This window comes from Glycine soja, chromosome 6 (genome assembly GCF_004193775.1).
Source record: "Glycine soja cultivar W05 chromosome 6, ASM419377v2, whole genome shotgun sequence".
In the NCBI taxonomy this organism is placed as follows: Eukaryota; Viridiplantae; Streptophyta; class Magnoliopsida; order Fabales; family Fabaceae; genus Glycine; species Glycine soja.
In genome coordinates this window covers 19505186-19523776 of record NC_041007.1, presented here as the reverse complement: position 1 = coordinate 19523776, position 18591 = coordinate 19505186, and the positions used below count along the sequence as shown (strand labels likewise).

The window sequence follows — 18591 nt, the reverse complement described above, 5'->3', positions numbered from 1 at the left end:
AGAGATTATAAGTTGTCCATCTCATGTCAGTTTTGCAAACGTCTCTAAAAATTAAATGTGTCACCTGCAAAACTAACATGAAATGGACAACTCATAATGCGGAGTGTTGTCGATTTGGACTATGATTTTTCCCATGTAATTAAAGCAACAGACTTCCAGGATGATTTTCAGAGTGAACAAAGAAATTATGAGCTGTTCATTTCATGTCAGTTTTGTCGACGAGACATTTAATTTTTAGAAACAATGTAGTGTAAATTAAAAAGTATTGTGAATTTTGACAATTATGTTAGCATGTCAACTACTGCAGTAAAAGTGGGTAAACTGAAAATTGCTAATTTAAATTTAAAGGATAAATTATTTCAATACGTAAAGTGATAACTGAGGACGGACATAAGACATTACATGAAAATCTCAAAGAAGAAATAACTTAGACATGAATGATCCGTAGATTACCAATCCCGTTTGAATATTGTTTCGTGGGATGGAGACATATTACTTTCTTCGGGCCCGGAAGAGGAGTCAGTATCACTATCATGGCTTTTGAGCCAACAAGTCTCGTATTCATCTGATAAGTCCTCAAGATTAGAGGTTGAGCCATGTTGGTTGCTTGGTGGGTTATTATTGTGACAGATTATGACAAATAACTCCACAAAAGATAGTGATGGGTTGTTGTAAAAAATGTTGAACATTTGTCGAACATCAGCATCATCTCGTAGAATAAAAGATGTGTACATATAACGTTGTCCTAACTCAAATATAGGGCACCGAAAGTGGAGATGTTGGATATGTTGTTGTGGGTCAATGTTAAGTTTTTGATGAACAAGTTCAAGCAATTGTGTAAAGGTTATGACCTTGTTGACCATAAAAGTTTTTGTGTTGTTACTAACGAAGGTGGTGTCCTCATTAGTATTGCAAATTTGGCTGTCGTAGTAAACACAAACATGCAGTTAGGTGACACATTGTGGTAGGGATTGAGATGAAAATTTGAAATTGTTACGAATGTCTTTAGTTGTAGTGGTATTTATAGAATTTGGGTATAGTTAGGTGAGTCACTAGTTAACTGTGCATTTAGATGAACGGGTACATGAACACTTAAGCATATTTACAATGGCCCTTAATGTGCAAATTGCAGAGTGAAAAAATCAACTGAGTGAAAAAAAACAAACCGAGTTGTCCACGTCATGTCAGTTTTACTGGTGCGACATTTATTCTTTTAGATATGTGTGCAAATTTCCAAGTATTGTCAATTGCAACTGAAATTTGTGCCTGGTAATTGATGGAGCAGAAGTCCATTATAATTATCAGAGTGAAAAAAAATTGAGTTGTCCATGTCATGTCAGTTTTGCTGGTTCGACATTTATTTTTTTAGAGAGTTCTGCAAATTGCTTTGGGTTGTCAATTTTGACTATGATTTATCTCTGGTTATTGATGGAGTAGAAGTCCATTATAATTATCAGAGTGAAAAAAATTGAGTTGTCCATGTCATGTCAGTTTTACTGGTGCGACATTTATTTTTTTAGAGATGTGTGTAAATTGCCGACTGTTGTCAATTTCGACTGTGATTTATCCCTTGTAACTGATTTGTGCAAATTGCAGAGTGTCTTACGAATATTTTTTTTTTGAATTTTTTGACGTCATTACCATGGAAAATGTGTCTAAATCATAGTTTTTTTAATTTTGTGCTTCTATGAGGTGTTATTCCATGGAACTGGTACACGATATAATTTTTTTTGGATTCTTTGACGTTCAAACCATAGAAAAAGTGAGTCACAAATATCAGTAAAGTGTTGGACATAATTTGAAAAAAAAGCATAACATGGGTACTTAAGCATAGTTGCAAGGGTCTAAATCATAGCTTTTTTTATTTTGTACTTCTATTTTGAGGTGTTATTCCATGGAACTGGTGCACGATATAATTTTTTTTTTGGATTTTTTTACGTTCAAACTATAGAAAAAGCGAGCCACTAATATCAGTAAAGTGTTGGACATAATTTGAAAAAAATGCAGAACATAGGTACTTAAGCATAGTTGCAAGAGTCCAACTCATATTTGATGATGTCGTTATAGGGATACTTAACCATATTTGATACAATTATCACAACATTTTATACTTCAATGACCAAGATGATGACCAGTCCCACAAGGTGGTGGACGCCGATTACGTCACAGATTTCTTCTTTCCAATATGACTGGTTCTCCCACATCATGATGATGTTGTTGTTCTATGTTAGTATTTTCAATGTTGGTTGTTGCAGCTGACGAACTTTGACCTTGTTCTCCAAACGAATGTGATGCATCGAACTGTTGTAAAGTAGCTAAATATGATGCCGCTGAATTTGGTGTATTGAAATAGACGCCAAATAAATCAGTTATCCATTCATGGGTGGTTGCGGTGACTGACTCGCCAGTGTGGCCAAAAGTTTGATGAATAGGTGAAGGAGTAGAATACATTGACTGAGGATGTGGAATTTGAAAATTTGTTTGTTCAACACCTGGCCCTACAACATTATAGGTAATTGTTGTGCGTGGATCATGTAGTTGATGTGCAACAAACAAGAACAAAGTAGTGTTTTTCCTATACCATTCCATGTACGTTGGTGTATGTACCACTATTCCTTCAACCCATTACCCAGCTAAAACATCACTGCGTTTGTTTTTCCAGATATTAATCCACTCTGCATGGTATTCTATCCAATCAATGTAATGATTGCCTCGCATGTAAATTTTGTGAAGTAGATCAAGATTCATGGGATCAACAGGGATATCTTGTTGTAGTCCAAACTGTAGCTTCACCCGGTTTGTTTGATGCCATTCAACAATCGAGAAACAAATAATTGCAATACATGCAAACCAAATCTCCATGTCTCTATATGCACATCTGGGTAGGTGTTCTTCAAATCCTTTATATGGGACCCAAGAAAACTGAAATATATGCCAATAAGGCAACATGTTAGTATGTATGTACATATTTAAGGTGCAGATCATGATAGTATTATACCTCGTGGCTCTCCATATGATCTATACGAGACCTATATCTGACCAAGTCACCATGAGGTGTGGCCCTATATTCTAATCTACCACCACTCCATCTGAAATGTAAAACATACAAAATCAGTATTCATTGTAATGTTATAATACACGTCATTGAAATAAAAAAAATTACATTTCGCTATATGTAAATAAACTTTTAGCCAGTGGAAAAGTTGTTTTGGGTCGTCGGACTCTTGGTGCAATAAAAGGCATGCGGTACCAAGCCCATGACTGCAATAGTATGACACAACTACCCATAACTTTACCAACCTCTGATGATGCTCGACATAGTTCTCTATACAGGTTTGCTAAACAAGCCAAACCCTAACTATATTTTTTTGTGTTGTTCAAATCACATAATAGGTTCAAATACATTAAATGAACTCTATTTCCAGATTTATCAAGAATTAAAGCACCGCCAATCATGTACATTATGTAAGCTCTACACCTGCATTGTAGTTGGTGCATTATTGGTTCTTCAGGCAATGATGCACGTAACATGCTTAGCAACCATGTCAACTTCAGTGCAGCTCCTTTACGTGCATTTTCGGGAGGGACTTTCCCTAGTAACTCGTGGCATAACTCATCCCAATGTAAGAAGCTAGGTCTAGTCACAACACGACCATCGACTCTAATGCCTAGATGAAGTGCAACATCTTCAAGTGTGATGGTGCACTCTCCCCATGGGAAGTGAAAGGTATGTGTTTCAGGCCTCTATCGTTCAACCAATGCAGTGATCAATGCAGGATCAATTTTACACTGTTTGATTAGGGAAATATGTTGGAACCCGATACACAATAATAATGGTATAATTTGTGGTTCTGGTTCAGGTATTGTATGGTAATAGGAAGTGATTAAGTCATTAATTGTAGTACGTGAACGATGAACGTGTTGATGACGCAATAGAGGTTTATGATCCATGAGAATGATGTCAAATGGTAAACTGAATACAAATGATATAAAATTTGAAGTTGGTGATGCAAATGTGATATTGACATGCACCTACCATCTATTTATCGTTTAAATTGTGTTCAGTTTTGCAAACACAAATACACTTAAGGTAACTGTAATGCCTCGAGATTCCAAAGCACATTTATAATTTGTCTTGTTGTAAGGCCTCGAGATTCCAAAGCATGTTAACATGACTGTGGTACTGTGATGCATCGAGATTCTAATTCACGTGAATCAATGACATTTTCGTGCACACTGTTCACCCGCATGCGTACGTTAACTGCATCAACTTGGTTATCAATAATTCGCATGTCCTCAACATTAAACTTAAGGTAACTGTAATGCCTCGAGATTCCAAAGCACATTTATAATTTGTCTCATTGTAAGGCCTCGAGATTCCAAAGCACGTTAACACGACTGTGGTACTGTGATGCATCGAGATTCTAATTCACGTGAATCAATGACACTTTCATGCACACTGTTCACCCGCATGCGTACGTTAACCGCATTAACTTGGTTATCAATAATTCGCATGTCCTCAACATTACACTTAAGGTAACTGTAATGCCTCGAGATTCCAAAGCACAATTATAATTTGTCTCGTTGTAAGTCCTCAAGATTCCAAAGCACGCTAACACGATTGTGTACTGTGATGCATTGAGATTCTAATTCACGTGAGCCATGGACCCGTGATTGATTGCATATATAAATGTACCTTGTCACCCAATACTTTGCACAGTTGCGTCAAATCAAATTGTGAGAGAAAACAGAGAGGGCAAGCAATGAAGTCAGAGCCTATTTATGCATACGTTTATATCAATGGTGAAATCATTCAATGTTCAAGTGCAAATGCAATTTTTAGAGGTGACAAGACAAAGTCGTTACTCTTGAATCCAACAATGACGCTGCCAAATATGATCACCGCAATACAGTCATCAATTATAGATAATGGTGTTACGCCTATAATTAATGTCCTTTGGTACCGTTGTTCTGTATATCAATTCAATGGTGAAGTTCAATATAAGGCAATTCAAATTATTGACGAAGAAGGTGTTTTGTGCATGTTTCATACATTTCTCAATATGACAAGTGTAATATGTATGGAACTTAAAGTTGATGTTCATAATTCATTATCACCTACTCAAGTTAATGACCTAAGTTGGGCCGACATGGAGCAGAAGCTGGAGAATACCCTAAAATTAGAATGAATAATTTAACATATTTTGTTGTTGTATTGCGTTGAAGTTTTTCTCCGTCTTTATTATCTAGTTGTAGTTGTTGCATGCTTTGAAGTTGTTATTTTCAATTTATTTCAGTAATAATAGTCTACATATGCATGATTTCAGAGATGTGGAGCAATGTCAGACCTAACCCTCACATGCACTGACACCTCATTAAAGTGTGGTGTTGCACACTGTTCACTCACATGCGTATATTTATCTCATTAACATGTTTCTGAACAATCCGTGTGACCTTACCATGCGATGCGGAACACTATGGTCAACAATCATGATGAAACAAACAGTCTATCATGTATATTAATGTGTGGGGTTGCACATTATTCACTCACATGCGTACATTGTTCCACAGTTGCACAATATTTACTCACATACACTTAATGTCATACCTAACCCTCGTAACTAACTTTGCTGCCTAGCCCTCCCACCTAACCTTCCGATCTAACTTTCTTACCTAACCTTCCAATCTAACACTCCCACCTAACCCTCCAACCTCACCCTCATAACTAACTTTGCCACCTAACCCTCCCATCTAACCCTTGTAACTAACTCTCCCACCAAACCTTCCAATCTAACTCTCGTAGTAAACTTTCTCAGTCTATATATAATATCACCAATTGACAACAACATATCACACACAATAACTTTTTCTCAAAACAAAACTCGATTTGTAACTCTCACAGTATTTCCACTCATATCCCATAAGCACCACCATGGCTCCACCTAAAGAAATTGCGACCATCATTTACCACAATGGTCACATTGTAGATGATCCACTTCAAGGATCGATGTACACATTTGCGAATCCAATATTTTTTTACGTCAGTCGTTCTATTACGTTTACACAATTCATTCAAAAAATTAACAATCGTCTCCCTGTTCGAGCAATTGAACAAATTGCTCAATTGTTATTTCGTGTCCCTATTTCATTTCATTTGGGTCAGACACATTTTATTTTAGCACAACTATTCGACAATGATGATCTCAAAGGCGCAATGGAAAGAATTGTTCAGAATCCACAATTGAATTCTGTCGAATTCTATGTTGTTACTAACCTTATTCCTCAACCACAATCATCATCTCCACAACCTTCATGTCCACAACTACAACTACTGCCTCCACAACAGTTACCGTACAATAACATAGACCTTAATAATCCAGTATCTTCATACAACAACCTTGAATCACAAGACCCCTTTGACATTTATACTTCATACACACAACTATTATCCGAAAATGATTCTTTTTTCAATGCCCAACAAACCTCCTTTGACCAACAAAATCATCCTTCATCCTCCTTTGACCAACAAAACCATCATTCATCCCCCTTTACGCCACTTTCACAACTACCATAAACGCAAACATCAAACCAAGATGAACATCCCATTGCTAACGAATATCCCATTATACGAGTTCATGATGAAAACATGGATGATTTTAGTGAGGATGAGGATCAACAATTCTTTGATCACATCAATCACCAAAGCGATGACCAAACCGATGACAAGGGTGTTGGGAGACCAACAACACCTCCGTCACCTCCGTCACCTCTGTTGCAATATCACCAACCTAGGTGTCAAGTAGACTTGAACTCTGACCACCTATCACACTACATTGATCGACAACATTTTTTTCATCAGCAACACAATGTACAATCACCAATCGGTATACTCGAGGTTGGCATGACCTTCGATGACAAAGCACAATGTATTCGAGCAATCAAAAAATACAACATCAGAAATCATTTTGATTGCACAACAGTTTACTCTAACCAGAGAAGGCTAAACTTCGTTTGTAAGTTACATGAAAATGGTTGTACATAGAGCTTGAGCGCATGTAATTCAAAGAGGCATAACAAATGGATTATCAAGAGTATCAGAGGTCATCACACTTGTCTCATGCCAATGCTCAGATAAGATCATCGCCAACTCGACAAACATGTGATAGCACAAATTATCCAACCAATTGTCAAAACAAACCCAACTGTCTCCATCAAAAAATATTCATGAATTATACCCCATCCTACAAGAAGACATGGTTAGCAAAGCAAAGAGCGTTGGAGATGATTCATGGAAACTGGGAAGAATCATACGTCAAACTGCCAAAACTTTTCGGAGCTTTGCAATCTTGTATTCCCGAAATTGTGGTCGCTGCTCAAACAGAATCCTTGTATGAGGGGGGACAAATAGTACCGGGCAAAAGATTGTTTAAACGTGTCTTTTGGTCATTTGGTTCATGCATTAATGGTTTTGCATATTGCAAACCCATAGTACAAGTAGATGGTACATGGCTTTACGGGAAATATACTGGCACACTGTTGATAGCTACCGCACATGATGGAGCTAATCATATCTTCCCAATTGCCCTACGCCATTGTAGAAAGGGAGACAACTTCAGCTTGGGGTTTTATCTAAAGAATTTGAGAAGACATGTTACTCCGCAAATTAACATTTCTCTCATTTCAAACCGACACCCCTTAATTATAAGTGCCTACAACAACCCTAGTAACTTATGGGTCCAGGACACATCTCATTTCATTTCTTTTGCCTGCGCCACATTGCACAAAACTTTGTTCGCGGTAACTCAAACTGCAAACATTTAAAGAAATCACTCATGTTGGCTGATGAGAATCTATTTTATTTATTCGTTAAAATTTTCTTTCAATCAAATTTTATAACATAATACATTCATTGAATATTTACAAGTTACGCATACACGAAGAAGATGCACCGGCGACATCTTGGGGATATCCGTGCGAATAAGCCAAGTGCAGCTGAATGACTTGATCAATTACCCAAACAAAAATGGGTACAATGCTTCGATAAGGGGAAACGTTGGGGACATATGACTACCAATTTGTCGGAGTCTGTTAATTCCATGTTAAAAAACATAAGACATTTGTCGGTGTCATCGTTAGTTGAGGAGACGTATTTCAAGACCGCACAACTTTTTGCTAATAGAGGTAGACAAACTCAGGCAATGATAAACTCTGGCTCATAGTATTCTGAAGTCGTCTTCGATGCAATGAATAGCAGTCAACAAGAATCTAATACACACATTATAAATGAATTCGACAGACACAATCACACTTTTATTATAATAGAGACTCAATCCCCACTTGAAACACCAAGACCACCTGGAAGGTTTAGAGTCATGTTACAATCCCAAAAGTGTGATTGTGGTGAATATCAGGCTTCCTGTAAATCTATCAATATTGATCCCATGACCTATGTGCCGATGTTATTCACTTTATAACACATTTTGCACATTTACGACAATTCCTCTGGTTTATTGCCACACGAATTAATGTGGCAAGAATGTGAAGGAGATCAGTGGAGTCCTGATCCAAGGAGAAAGAGGATTGCAAAGGGTCGTCCCGTTTCAACTCGCATTCCTACTAAGATGGACAAAGACGAAAATGAACGACCAAGTAGAAAAAAATGTGGACTTTACCGACAACATGGTCATAGCAGAAACAATTATCCAAATATATCCTCATCTTAAGTTTTTCCTTAGCCAATTGTCATTGTTTAAATATTCTATTAATAATGCAGTGTAATATTCTTCTATAGATAAATTATTAAAAGCTTTAGTTTTATCATTTTTAATTAAATCTAATGACAAAAATAAAGTAATTATATTTAGTAAAATAATTAAATTTAAAATTTACAATTTTTACTAAAATCAATATATTATTATACAAAATTCAGATTTTAAAACAAATATTTAACCAAAAATATCTTAAATAAATTAAATAATATAATAAAAATAATTAAATTTAATAATATCATTTTTTTAATAAACAAAATTATAAAATAATTTTTCTAAAATTAATTTATTAAATAAATAATTTTAAAATCTACTAAAAATATTTTTATATAATATAATATTTAACTTTAATTAAATTTTAATTTATAATAAATAATAAATAAATAAAAGAAAAAAAAGCTGAAGAACGGAAGTCAAGGTGGCCAAACCCGACTTCCAAAGACAAAAAAAAAAAAAGCAGGTGTACTTTAGGAAAATTTTCCCAAAGTAGTGTATATTCAGTATTATGGAGAGAGAAGCGGTATACTCCAGGGAAAAAACCCGGTAACTTACCCATTTATTTATTTTCAATTCAGAATGGACCTTATCAATGAGAATTTTATCTTGTATATAGGTGTTAAGCAGTAGGCCTCCCTTTATAAAATCAGCTTTTTCTTGATAATATTACCTCAACAGGATTCCTTTCTTTTATCTTTTCATACTAATGTACATTTAGAATGTTATATATTTTATGACGGTTTAATACAACCGTTGTCGTAAACATCCACACTTTCTACGATACCTGATTCATCGACGGTCGACAACTGATATAACAAACTACAAATAATCGATATAGTATGTTTTTATTGTAGTATTGTTAGGATCTATCTATACACCCAAAAGTCTAAACCTTCACACTTGATACACAAAGATTACATTCCATTACACAAACTCACTATATATGTGTACTGAAATTATGTTTACCTTCTGAATTTCTAGGAAGAGAGGCATGTAAAGTCCAACTTAAACTTTTGATAAGAACCAAGCATACATAATTGACACTATATATGTATTGCAGGTCTATATCTAGACAGGCCATACCATATAATTTACTTAGCATCCTTGAAATGTAGTAGTCAGAGACACATTACATATCTATGATATTCCAATTGAACTCATTGGGTGGTGTTCACAATTCAACACAGAGACCATTTTACATCTTATAGGGTAAGCTTTGTATTCGCCATATTCATATGTAATTTAAAATTTTAGGTCGTTAATACTCTTCTATTCATTTGAAGGACGAAGCATCCAAGATGGAAGAATGGCATTTGCTCGGGTTGGAGTTGGGGTTCCTTCATTATCTCCTTCACCCCTTATTTGTGAGGACTCTCTGCATCAAATAACCCATTTAATTAATTAGTATATTATCACTTTTTGTTCAAATTATAAGGTGAATGAGTAAAATAAATAAAGCCTCTAGAGACACTTATTACTGACCCATTGATCGTGCTTTAATTTCCATAATTTACTCTTCCTATCTAGTTGCATTGCATCTTTTTAGAGCATAATGTATTAGATTATTACTTCGATTATTCATAAAACAATTCTTATTCCTATTGGTACTTTTCATCGCGTTAAATGAAATAATAAGACTTAGTAATTACACGTTACAATTCAGGCAAGGCAATGAAAATGCAATTTTTTTTTATAAGCAAAATATTTCATTAATAAGAAACCAAAGCACAAGGCGTGTCGAGGTTTAAAAATACAAGGTATAGTACTAGCAAAATGCAAGATGTTAATAGTGCTACCCAATAGTTTCATGCAACCCTATATATATGCACAAATTTTAGTTAAGGTAAGGGTTAAAAATTCACACTTACATTCATACACAAGCTCAAATATAGAAAGATGGTTGAAAGACTTTTAGGGACATAGGAAATTAAATGCACTAACCTAATGTTTGATGTCTCCAATGGATGAGGTACTAGGGCAGAGGAAGTAAGATCCATTTCATCACCACGCTGCTCCATTTGTGCATGCTGGGCTAGTGCCTTCTCTTTCTCCTTTATCTAGTTTTCACTCAAATTAACTTAGTTATATACATATAAAGTGAAATTTATAGTAGTGTTTGTATCTGCGTAAATACGTGCGTTGCACTGCATAGCCACTTCAAAAAAGAGAAATAATGCAGAAGCAGCAAATTATAGCTTCTATTTTTACACACTGAAAGATTGAGGTCTGTTTGGATAAATTTTTTCATAAGAACTTATAAGAAAAGGACAAATGAAAAAAATTAAATTTCTTTATAAGTTTAAATTAATTTATTTTAAGTTATTTTATAGAAATCTTTTCATATTAGCTTCTATAAGTTTATTTTAAATTTTAATATTTTTTTATTTCTTCTTCTATAAATGCTAATATAAACATTTATCTAAAAAGATGCTAAAACATGAATCCAAACATACATTTAGTATCCAAAGTCCAAACTAACTAGAGTCAACTAAAGTTGTTGATTAAATGCAAAATACATTAATTACCTTCTTTGCGAGAGTGTTATTTTGTTCCTGTAGGACCTTATCCTGCATCATTTGAACATAACATTTAATCATTAACATGTACAGTTAGAGGATCCAAAAATAGCACTGGTTTGATATAAATTAAGAAATTAAATTTTCAATATATTTTATTATTTCAAATTAATGAAATTATAAGATACCCAATTCATGGTAGTATCAATAAATAGAGCTATGTCTGCCTTTCCTACTGTGCATTCTCATGTTTGGGGTCCTAATCATATATATGCCTTCTATATTAGAATATACATTTGTGTATTGTGCAGTTATAATATAAAGGAATAGCCAATGACTTCTCTTGCCATCATACATCAGTTAAGTTTCCCTCAAACACCGCAATAAAAAAAAATTATAATATTTACGAACATGCTATATCCATGAGTTAATTCCTTCCACTTCTTGAGGAAGAGAACAAAATTATTTCCACCTTTTTATTGATTCGTCGAGCAATGGTTATTTTGTAACCTATACTTAATAAAAAGATGAAAGCAACAAGACTCACCTTTTTATGAAGCTCTGAAATAGATTCATGCATGATTTGGTTCTGCAAATTATATAATTAAATAGTCAGAATAACAATGACATTGAAATTATCAGATTAATCTAGTGATAAAAGAAGAATGAAATAAATGAGAGCTCGTGGGTTCATACTCCACTAACAAAAAAACTAAAGATTAATATGGGTATGGTTTTACCTTCCGTGATCTAATGTGTTTTAGAGCACTATCAAGTTGATGTTCCAAATTTTGAAGCTCTTTGATACTTAGGCCCTCCAAATCTTGTCCCATAAAATTCCTGCAAAATCATTAGGAAAACCCTATTGTTTTATATTTTATTAATTTACACAATACAAAACTCCTTACTCGAATTGATTTGATACCTTTGATTTTTCTGTAGGACTTCCAACCTTGCTTTGAGCTTTGCATGTTCTAGAGTCCAATTTTCCTGACATAGTATACGATATAATTAGTCTTCTGTGATTCTTATAATTTTCTAAAGCAATAACAGCAAGTTGCAATAGATATATCTACTTCATTTTTAACTGATTAAAACAAGGAAATAGTTTGAATTTCATCAGTTGAAAATTTCTCTTAATTTGAACAAAATTGACATACATGTATAAAAATTAATGCATATTCAGTATGTTTAGCAAGAATTCACCAAAAAAAAGTATGTTTAGCAAGTAAAATTGGTAAAATGATCGTAGGTGGCGCTTAGAGAAAGGAAAGGATGATATCCAATAATTATCAATTAATATTGTTTTACATCAGAGATTACTAGCTATCAATTGATAAATCAATCAATAAAATGAGTTCATGCAGATTTATTATAAGAGCTGATAACCTACAGTTTGTGGTTGATCACTTGCAACAAGCTGCCTCTCTGCATATGAATACCTCTCATACCGTTCAAGAATTCTTTCCATACTGTTGAAAAATGAAAGGAAAGTAAAAGTGAGCAATGATAGTGTATTTATATTGATAACAAAGCCCAAATATTAACCAACATACAGTACTTAATTGTTCAAAGATAGCTTCATGCATGCATGATACCTGTATTAAAATACCTAGAGGAATAAATTCAAATAATTTTTTAAATTGACACAAGAAAAGAGAAAGAATTGCACAAAGAGACTTCCAATTTTTGGTCAACATCACAGTCATGCACATACACAATAAAAAGGAAGTATTAGACAGATATTGGAAACTAATTAAAAATATAATTACTTTAGGAACGACTTTTAAATAAATTATTATAAAAATAAAAAAAATCTTATCATACATGTCATCTCAATCTATGATTTTATATTGTGAATAGTGAATATATTCTAACTATATTCAAACAAATCTAAGCGATACCACTACCATGAAGTGAAAATTTTGATCCAGAGATACGACTAAAACTCGTCCATACCTTGTGTTATTATTTAGAATGTTAAATATCTACTGTCAACATTCCCATTCATAAAAATATTTTCCTATATTTTTAGTTTTATTTTCCTAACTCTTTTTATTAAAGAAAGATATAATACCTCTACCTTAGTCTTACCATGTTCTAACCAGGAGTATCCAAATTCACATTTTACCGAATATGGATTTAACCCATGGTGGGATGGGTAACTTAGGTGTGCTTCCAACTTTATATTGTTTAATCAAATAAAACAAAATATCATTATGAGATAGGACAATGAGTACTCCAACCCTTATGCATTATTATGCATTGAATTAAGTACAGGACAAGAACAACAATCCACATTTTTCAGAGGAAATCTATAGCAAAGATCTTACTTTCGTTAGATCCAAAATACTAACCAATTCAGTTGAAACATGCTTAAATATCATCTCATTCTTTTGAAGATGTATGAATCAAATAATTAATTAAAAACAAATTAATCATCATCCATACCCTTTTCTTCCTCTTTCCTCTCAATTTTAAGATTCCGATTTTATGACTAGTAGTCAATCATCAAGGACAAATAGTACTTTTAAATATATATCTCAGTATTTCACATATAGTCATCCAATCCAAACTTTGTATATTTATTTCTTTTTCTTTTTTCTTCATTCACACTCGATATTATACCAAGAATGGCGTCATGTATTGGTAAACAAGTCGCACTTCAAGAGGGAAAAGCAAAGATAAAATTTACAATTAATAATCACTTGTTGAGAGGAAAAGGTTTTAAAAAATAGTTCACTACTATGATTTCAGCCAGAACGTCATAGTCTTTAAGATGTTTACAACCGTAACATATAATTGTAATTGCATTGAGTGTATTTGTTTACAATTTCCTGTAATATATATCAAGGTACACGATAAAATCATTACAACAATTTAAAACCTTAGATCATAGGAACACTGCTAATGCAAATATAATCGAGCATCATATATAACAGAAGGACCTCGCCTCTTGAAAATCTGTTGATTTTACTTAGTTACAAGGTATTAAATCTAATTTTTTAATACAAATTAAACACGAAATATATAATTTAGCACAAATTGTAAGCTTCACCTTGTTCCCTGGTATACCGAGTGATATATGTTCGTTCCAAGGATTAAAAAAGGCTCACATGTGTCTCCTTTCGATACAGCACTTTAAAGTTTTGAGTTATATATCTCAATTGAAAGCTTACAGTCTCAGTTAGAATTCAAAGTATAGTTGTAATATATTGCCAGAGTTATTGTACTTGCGAATAGCATTGACTTGCCTGACTTCAAACTCTTATAATACCTTTAAAATCTTGGAAGATTTTGTAACTCAGAACGTATGTAAAATGACATGATATAAATGTTTAACATGTGTACATTTTAAATTTATTTTTATTGTTTATGAGGGGGAATAAACGTTAACAAAAAATGCTCCACTGTTATTAATTTGATATCTAGTCTAAACCAAGTTATAATGAAAAGGTTGTTAAATTAAACTCATTTTAAAATTAGAATAAGTAAAACCATGGTGGAAATTCAATAACAAATTATAGAAGAGTACTACATAGACTATAACAAAAATTTCTTTTATGCTCTTCCATCATGGCAACACTCGAGTTACACTCCTTTAATCTGTGCATGCACAGAGTGTGTGCCTAATATCTACACTACACATGTTAATTTATCCTAGGAAAAAATGTCAGTAAAATCAACTTCGGGGGCCAAAGTGAAACCAGGTTAACTAACTTGAAAGCATATAAACTCGACAAGAATATGGGACAACGGGATTTTAATCTGTTGTAGTAGGAGCTAACTCATAACAAAAAATAAAAAAAGGAACAGGAGTTAAGTTAACCACAATTTCGCATGGTAAAAAGTGGTGCATATACTCGAGTGTGATATTGATTTTTGGTGGGTTTTATAAGAAGCACTAATAATAAGTAAATAACAGCTTTTATTTATATATAGTCATGCAAAGTGTTCTATATATTCTAAGAACATCAATTTGTATCTAATTCAACCCTAAAAATTAATACAAACATTAAAAATTATCTTTCACTTATATATATTATCTTAATTTTATCGGCGATACTTAGGTTTTTTTTGAATATATATAATTTTGCAAATTAATTGAATCGGTTGGCTTGAATGAATTAATTTATATATATTGATGAATGAATGATGACCCTAGTGTCACAGTGATCTGTCACTTTTCTGGTTCCTCCTTTCTCATACTTGTGTCTGAGGCTGAGGTTTGTCAGATCAGCCTGCTGCTTTCAAATAGCGAATCACGTTCGCTTTTTATATATATGGCCATGCGTGCGGAGAGAGTGATGATGTAGTAATAAGTTAGTTTTTGTCGATGTTTTATAATAAGTTAGTTTTAGTTACACTTCCAAATCCAAACTATATATTAAACTAATGCAAATTGCGGTTATGACGCTCATCATCAAGTTATGCTAAAATAGTAAAACTAAAGTATATGCCACTGCATGATGACAGATCTTTTCAAGTACAACAAAACGAATAATTAAACGACAAAATAGATATATATGAAGATTGTTAAGCCTAAATAATCATAATCATAATGAAAATTTGAGAATTGAGTATCCAATTACATCAAATTCACACTAACTACTAAACCCAAAGGGGGATTAATTAGAAACTAATTGAATATTAGGGGATATTAGACCATAAGAATAGCATATCATAATAAAGGGGATAATTAAAAACAATTATTGAAAATTGAGAGGCATATGTATATAGCAGACAAAATTGACAGAGACCCATCCATAAGCAAATTAATAAATTAAATATGATATCAAATAAAGAAAATTAAGCATGAGAAGAAAGAAAGAAGACTATGAGAGTAGGATCATACATATAGTAGGGATTAGAATTAGATATATAGAAGAGATCATGAGAAAGAGAAATCAAAAGGGTTGTTGTATATATATAGTACGTAAAAGGGTATGGTAATAATTAAATTATGTGCATATATACATACCATGGATCGCTGGAGTACTCAAAGAGTTTGCCTTTGGTGGAGAAGACTATGAGGGCCACTTCAGCATCACAAAGCACAGAGATCTCATGTGCTTTCTTGAGCAAACCAGACCTTCTCTTTGAAAACGTCACTTGCCTATTGATCTTGTTCTCGATCCTCTTCAACTGCACCCTTCCTCTCCCCATATCTCTCTCTATCACACTCTATTCTATTACACACTTCAATTAATTTCTAGCACTACTAATATATATATGATCCTCTCTTATTATCACTACTACACCTACAAGACAATTCCAACACGAATTTCAATCATTAATGATATAGAAGGTCGTAGTAGTAGCACCCTTCAATTAATTTTCCTCTATCGATGTATTTTTCCCTATTCTGCTTTCTTAGTGTTGTTCTTCTTTCTGTGTATGGAATGAACTCTATGATTTATAATATGCTATCAACATCTTTATATTTATGTACGTGAGAGCTAGTGTTGTTGTGGGAGACGAATTTACATGAGTCATGACCGTGAGTCTCACCCCTTGATTCATTCATTCATTTTTTTATTATTTTATTTATAAAGTGGGCATTATAAAACATAAAACAAAACAAGAGGACGAAAAATCATTGGTTATTGTAATTATATTCCACGAAAAGAAAAGGGAAAAGTGAAAGTGAGAAGGTGGTTTTGTAAAACCAGAGCGGTTTCGTCAAAAACGTTGTCGAGTTCGGATTGGACAAAGGCATTATCGGAACAGTCCGTTGTTCCCAGTCTTCATGTACGAATTTCTCGTTGCGTGTTTACTTCCTCGGGTTAATTTTTCTAGTATTTTCATTTGCTTTTGTCTTTTTATTAGGCATATATCCTTAATCTTTGTTACAATTTACATGGAAGAATATAGTTTTCTTTTTCTATTCTTTTATTTTATAAATTGACAAAAAGTATATAAACTTTTTGCTCCAAAATCAGTTATTTATAAATAAGGATTAAGAAGCATTATTATTAGCATGTATCAAACTTGAAAGTCTATATATAAACTTGTGAGAATTTTATAAATTTAACTCATGGACTCCATTAGTAAACTTATACTTTATATAAAAATAATAATAAAATATTTATAAGTAACATATCAGTTAAATATTTTAACAACATAATAAAGCAAAATAATAAAATATAAATTTTACATACTTAAATAATCAAGTCTAGTATTAGATAACAATAATATAACTTACTGAGGTGATATTAATGGTAGAACATTCTCATTGAGGATTTGATGTTGTTTAAAAACAAGTGTTTAATGTTTTTAGAGACGAGTGTTTTTTTATTCAGGAATAACACACTAAATAGAAGTATGATGATTCTTATATGCATAAAAATTAATCCAAAATGATATATATTTTGGTCTAATTTTGTAATTTGCTGACTCGTTAATAAATTTTAGAGTTTATCGAGTTTAGAGTCTACATAGTCCACTAAAAATAGATTTTACACATGAGTCAACTCGTAAAAGATAAATGAATTCCTAAACTTGTAAGAATTAATAAATTAACACAAGATTTTGATAACCAATGATTATTGAGTTTAAAAATGTGTAATTCTTTTATTATCAATTTAATTTTAATATATTATCTTTAGGATGGAAGAATTTACACTCATCTAATAATATATAATATATTTATCACATTATTTAATAAATTTAACATCTCATGCTAACAGCCTAACAATAAAATTTAATTCTAAGAAATTACTTGTAACAAAAGAAAAATAATTTGAATGGACCCGCAAACTAATATATTGTTTAATCCACGTAGATGTTGATGTTGTAATGATATTATGAATGAAAGAAAGTGGAAGTTTTAATGTTAATTTGTAATTTTGCCACCGCCTTTTTGTCGTTTCCATTCTCATAATTTAACAAAGAAAACCTTGGAAACAACGTTTGAACATTTTCAAAATTAGGCTTTAGTTTGAAAATATTTTCTAAAATATAAACAATATATCTTTTGGGTGCGTTTATTTTGATCATTTTTTTTGTTTTCATTTTCAAATAAAACAAAAAAATAGGCTTCATAATATGTTTGGTTAAAACTTTAAAATCAATGTCTTTGAAAATATTTTTCAAAAAGAAGTCCAAAACTGAAAATAAATAAAAAAAAAAGTAATGTTTTGAAGATTTTCTCTAAAAATGAAAACACAGTGGCATAATTTATAATTTTAATCATTTATTTTTTCTCTTTCTGTTCTTTGCTTTCGTACGTTCGAGAGAACCAATATCTTAGTTTGTAGATGCAAAGGTAAAGGTGGGTAAGCGGGGCGGTCCGTCCCGCGTAAGGCCCG

The 18591-nt window shown here is 32.6% G+C and overlaps 2 protein-coding genes across 2 annotated transcripts; both read right to left on the bottom strand.

The window, feature by feature from the left end:
• Window positions 1-2625: 2625 nt before the first annotated feature.
• On the bottom strand, window positions 2626-5751 carry LOC114415944 (serine/threonine-protein phosphatase 7 long form homolog). Its single transcript, XM_028380810.1, has 5 exons — window positions 5679-5751; window positions 4697-4776; window positions 3479-3744; window positions 2999-3089; window positions 2626-2922 (listed from the first exon to the last, which is right to left on the bottom strand). The coding sequence occupies exons 1-5, from the start codon at window positions 5749-5751 to the stop codon at window positions 2626-2628; spliced, it is 807 nt and encodes a 268-aa protein (XP_028236611.1).
• A 3914-nt stretch (window positions 5752-9665) lies between these two features.
• Window positions 9666-16773, bottom strand: LOC114416641 (truncated transcription factor CAULIFLOWER A-like). The gene is made up of 8 exons (XM_028381590.1): window positions 16263-16773; window positions 12675-12753; window positions 12207-12271; window positions 12022-12121; window positions 11829-11870; window positions 11291-11332; window positions 10707-10822; window positions 9666-10140 (listed from the first exon to the last, which is right to left on the bottom strand). Exons 1-8 carry the CDS (start codon window positions 16445-16447, stop codon window positions 10035-10037), a joined length of 735 nt encoding a protein of 244 aa, XP_028237391.1. The 5' UTR covers window positions 16448-16773; the 3' UTR covers window positions 9666-10034.
• Window positions 16774-18591: the final 1818 nt, after the last annotated feature.

What these genes read in the sequence shown, in the direction of transcription:
- LOC114415944 (XM_028380810.1), bottom strand. Translation starts at nt 5,751, where the DNA reads ATGGGAGGGTTAGGTGGCAAAGTTAGTTATGAGGGTGAGGTTGGAGGG. An exon ending in TGGGAGTGTTAGATTGGAAG is followed by an intron (nt 4,777 to 5,678) that starts GTTAGGTAAGAA and finishes ATGCATAAATAG; the next exon opens with GCTCTGACTTCATTGCTTGC. An exon ending in GCAAAGTATTGGGTGACAAG is followed by an intron (nt 3,745 to 4,696) that starts GTACATTTATAT and finishes GTTGAACGATAG; the next exon opens with AGGCCTGAAACACATACCTT.
- LOC114416641 (XM_028381590.1), bottom strand. Translation starts at nt 16,447, where the DNA reads ATGGGGAGAGGAAGGGTGCAGTTGAAGAGGATCGAGAACAAGATCAAT. An exon ending in GAGTACTCCAGCGATCCATG is followed by an intron (nt 12,754 to 16,262) that starts GTATGTATATAT and finishes ATTTTTCAACAG; the next exon opens with TATGGAAAGAATTCTTGAAC. An exon ending in AACACATTAGATCACGGAAG is followed by an intron (nt 11,871 to 12,021) that starts GTAAAACCATAC and finishes TATAATTTGCAG; the next exon opens with AACCAAATCATGCATGAATC.